The 4,911-nt window shown below is 34.8% G+C and overlaps 1 protein-coding gene across 1 annotated transcript in view; it reads left to right on the top strand.

The window, feature by feature from the left end:
• Window positions 1-2,432: 2,432 nt before the first annotated feature.
• Window positions 2,433-4,911, top strand: part of LOC107747712 (mitoferrin-1-like) — a 22,674-nt gene continuing 20,195 nt past the window's right edge. The window contains exon 1 of the mRNA XM_016562305.1: window positions 2,433-2,736. Within this exon, the coding sequence (XP_016417791.1) occupies window positions 2,554-2,736 (183 nt within the window). The 5' untranslated portion in view covers window positions 2,433-2,553. The remainder of the gene's footprint in view (window positions 2,737-4,911) is intronic.

Here is a 4,911-nt window from a genome sequence, read left to right as displayed (position 1 = left end):
TTTTTTTTTAACGAGGCCTTTTTTCTTAAACGTCCTGGAACAAACAAGGTCATTTAATCGAAAAAGTAGGTGTATATATAGCTAACATGTATTTATTCTGTGCGGGTACATCTTGAACACTTGAGTATTGACTCAAATAAATCAATGAATCGTTTTTAACCCGTTATGCCGGTCGAACAAACAGAATTGCTAAATTGAATCGTACCTGCCAAAAAAGAACAAATCAGACCGGAATTTAACAATAATCAGTTAATAAGAAGAAATTGAATAGAACTTAAAACAGGAATTAAAAACAGGAAGTTTAGTAGTGAAAAACACTCCTTAAAAGTAGTATCACCCTAAAAAAACTCCACAGGCTTCCCCAGATAACTGTACTTTTTTACACTCATCATGAATTGGAATCTTTTTTTTATTTTTTGCCCAAAACGATAGGCCTACATTTAGTGGACAAAATGCATTTAGTGAACAAATATGGTTAAAGACAGGAAAAATAAAAAAAACTGCAAGAATGTGAAAGCAAATCTTTAACCACATGATGTTGTTTAATAGTGCATTGTGATGCTCTGTGATTCAGATGAAAAAAATAATATTGACTCAAATGTGTGTTGGTCAAGTTTTGAAATCAGCAACCCTGCAGTACTTTAACAATGTTTTACTCGTATTCTATATAACAATTCAAATGTTTTATATTTTAATAAGAAATGGCTAAAATTGACCATACAGTAATTTGTACATTTTCATCTCAAAGACAAAAGTAGTTTCTTTTTGCTGAATAAAGACAAGCAAATTATTCTGTGTTGAAGTTTTATTAACAGATGTGGAAAAGGCATGACATAAATTACATTTACAACACGCCTGTATGAATATAAAATACATGTAAAAAAAAAAAAAACATAGGTATATTGATCAGCACAAGCCAAGCATGCGTCATATGATTTTCTTTTCTTTTATTATTATTATTATTTTTTTTTACAATTAGTAAAGAAATATAATTTTGGCAAAAAAAAAAAAAAAAAAGATTGCAAATCTGACATAATTTACTATAAATTACTAAAATTGGATCTGGAGAAATCTGGAGAAACCCTTCAGTATGCATTATTTAAACCTTTTTAGTTGGATTGGGATACCTTTGATCATCCTGATTCCAAAAAGTGTGGATTTCAAGAACAGAATAGTAAAAACTTTGGTCAAATAATACATTTGTATCATATAGTATACATATTTATTTATTTATTTAGTCATTTAGCAGACGCTTTTCTCCAAAGCGACTTACAAATGAGGACAATAAAAGCAGTCAAAACTAACAAAAGAGCAACAATATATAAGTGCAAATGACAAGTCTCAGTTAGCCTAATGCAGTACACGTAGCAAGGTGTGTATTTATATATATATACACATATACACACACACACACACAAAGAAAAACAAGTAGATAGAATAGAAAAAATAGAAAGCTAGTGTTTGTTTGTTTTTTGTTTGTTATATAATATACACACATTTTGTAGAATACATGAAAAGACATGAAAAGGCATGTATAGCCAAAAACAATGTTTTATTTTTTTTCATTCACGATTTGATATACTATTTTACTTTATGGAATATGTGCGTATGTCCATAAATTGGTATTCCAATTCAATGTATCTATACATTGCATCTAATTTATAAATTAATATGTTCTTGGGGCAAACCATAATGAAAAAAGATGTGTAATAATGGGAGCAATATATTTGCAACATTTTCATAAGGATATCTCATATTTAGGAATTTTGTATCTCCCCAAAATGCCTGATTAACATGATGTTTGTCCTGGTGTCCTCTACAGAAGACATGCATGAAAATGATGCCTTGTTTCGGAACAAAAAGTTACAAAAATGTGATGATTCTGTCAATAGCAGTCATATTTAATGACCAAGGAGAAGGAGTGTTTATGATCAAACCTCCAAACATTTGATATCTCTAAAAAGCCCTGAATGTGCTCTGTACAGGACATCCATGTATAGTCATGAATAGTCACAGAGAAATTCACTAAAATACAATGTCCTAGGACAAAAGGACAAAAGTCCATGTCCATATATAACATGAGCAAACTCAAGTCTCCCCCATTAGAAGTGCTTCTGCAAACTAGGAAATTGGGGGGAAATAACAGGTAAAATGCAAGTAGCATAATCTTTTGATTTGTAACAGACACATACATTCATTGCAAACAAACAGCTTCTCCACATGAGCTGCCATCTGGTTTATGTGACACTCTGGAAACACTTTTGCTGAAACATATTACCTTGTTGAAAAGTTTTTGTGATCCGGTGAAAACGCACTAATATGCCCAGAGTCGCTTTAACACGAAACGGGACACTCATGAATATTAATGTTTGCGCCGCAGTACAGCGCTCTGATTGGTCGCCCGGCGCGGGAGCGCTGCGTCACGCTGACGTCGCGGCGTCGCTGAGATGACGCTGTCAGTGGTAGTGGTAGTAATGTGTGCGCTCGTGTCGCCGTTTCACATCTGCGCGTATCACCCGTGCGTTTAGACCTTCCCTGCGCCGCCCTTCACGCATGGAGTTGCGCACCGAGACGGTCCTGGAGATGTCGGAGGTGGAAAGCGACGGCGGATCGTCGGAGGGCGACGAGGATTACGAGAGTTTGCCCGCTCACGCGTCCCTAGGCACGCACATGACAGCGGGCGCCGTAGCCGGAGTGCTGGAGCACACAGTCATGTACCCCGTGGACTCGGTCAAGGTAACTCAGCGCAGACAGCAGGGCATAAACACATTCACTAATGTGTCGGATGTGCTGTTAGCAGCTCTGGACAGCTGATGCAACGTAGCCGTCAAGCTAACTTTTACAACAAAGTTAGGCTAGATCAGCATGGCTAGTGATGTGATGACTCAAACCTTCTCGAATTGGTCAAAAACAACAACTAAACCAGCAGAGTCGGCCATGCCTTTTGCTGTTAAAACGCGCTGTGCTGTTGACGATTGTACGATTTAGTGTACTTCCTCTCCAGACAGACAAATTAAGGGACCGTCTCAAAAGTGCGTAGAAGTAATAAAAAAGATATGCTTTCCAAGATTCGAAAACAGGCAAAGCATCATGCAAATAAAATGTAAAAATATATTAAGTGGAAAAACATCACTACTAATTTGAAGCTGTGAATGGGATATTCACTATGAATGGTTACATTGTTATTACATTGTACTCCAACATTTAACTGGTAGAAACAGGTGTTATTATGGCACCTGTAATATATTCAGTAATACTTCTAACACATCATACATGATTTGGATATTAGAAATGTCAGTCTGTGTAGTTTTAATATATATATATATTTTTAATTTTCCAATACATATAACTTCCTGTCACATCACCTGTAATATATTCACTAGCACTTGTAACAGATCATACGTGACTTGGAAATTGTAAATATGATTTTATGTATTTATCGTGAATTTTGAAATATATAAATCTTTATAACTTCCTGGTGGTGGGACCTCATATTGCCACACCCACTGTATTACATTCATAAACATTTGTCATGCACATAATATCGCAATGTAAATATTTTTGTATGAGAAATGTTTGTGAATATGAACCAGACTTGTGTAACAATATCAGGCCACATGACCAAGAAGTAAAAGAGTTTTCACTAATTCAAAAAATTGTCTAAAAACAACAACTGTATTTTCAAAAGAAAAAAATATGAATGTACAATGTAGGGCTGCATGATTATGACAAATATCATAATTGGCGATTATTCCCTTGAAATTGTAATTGCGATTATTAATTACGATTATCACAATTTACATTGAATGATGTTTATACCATTGTTTGATGCAACTGCATGCCGTATTTTTATATGAAAATAAACAAGCTGAAAACAATTTGAACGATTAATTGCCGCTTTGAACGATTACGTAATTGTGACATCCATAATTGTAATTGCGATTAGCAATTCGATTAATTGTGCAGCCCTAGTACAATGTGTGAAATATGTAAATTTGAATATTTGAAAAAATCATAAAAAATTCACAAAATCATATTTCCAAAAACCAAGTTGTGTATGATGTGTGACAGGATTGTGTTAAGATATTACAATCATCGGGTCACATGACCAGGACGTTATGTTGATTTAAATATTTAAAAAATTCATATCAAATGGAATTTTATTTTTTTTTATCTTAAAAGTTGTGTATTATATGCTGCATGTATGTATAAATACATTGCAGGTGATTTGAGCTCTTTCGATAAAACAACCACAAAGTTAAATAGATTTATTTAATTAAGACATTCAGTTTACTTTCATATTTATAACGTATATATTAATCATATAAAAGTTAAAATTATTTACTATACTTAATCTATTTGCTAACATAAACTACATGTAAAAGGTTCACGTTTTTATTGTTTTTATGGAATAATGCACATATTTAACCAAGTTTATTGTGGATTTTGCTCTTTTGAGACACTCCCTAACTTGAAGTGTCCAAGTGGGGATCCTTGTGAGGACTTTTTCACTTCAGATGCTTTAAGGCACAATATGTAATTTTCGCCACTGGAGGGCGCGTATTCAAAATAAACAAATAGACAAAGGCGTAGTTTGATGACGCAGTGACTGAGTGTGGAATCATGGGAGTTGTCGTCTTCATCCCCACAGCCGATGCAATCCGACGGGACTCGGGCAGAAATCATGTTCATGGATGAGCTAATGATTTATTAACGTAGTAGAATGAAGCAGGGTGAGGCTGAAAGCCGTCGAAGCGAAACGAGGCCGCTGAACCAGCGCGACACACGGTTCGAAAGCAGCGGAGCTTTTATTATACCACAGTCAACTGCTACCGCTCCTTCCAGTCGTGCGTATGTGGAAAAAAATCAGCGCTGTTTTATCATACTAGATACATTTGAAAGTTCTGTTAT

The sequence above is a fragment of the Sinocyclocheilus rhinocerous genome, unplaced genomic scaffold (genome assembly GCF_001515625.1).
Source record: "Sinocyclocheilus rhinocerous isolate Xijiao unplaced genomic scaffold, SAMN03320098_v1.1 scaffold2816, whole genome shotgun sequence".
NCBI lineage: Eukaryota > Metazoa > Chordata > Actinopteri > Cypriniformes > Cyprinidae > Sinocyclocheilus > Sinocyclocheilus rhinocerous.
This window is presented reverse-complemented; position numbering and strand designations above follow the sequence as displayed.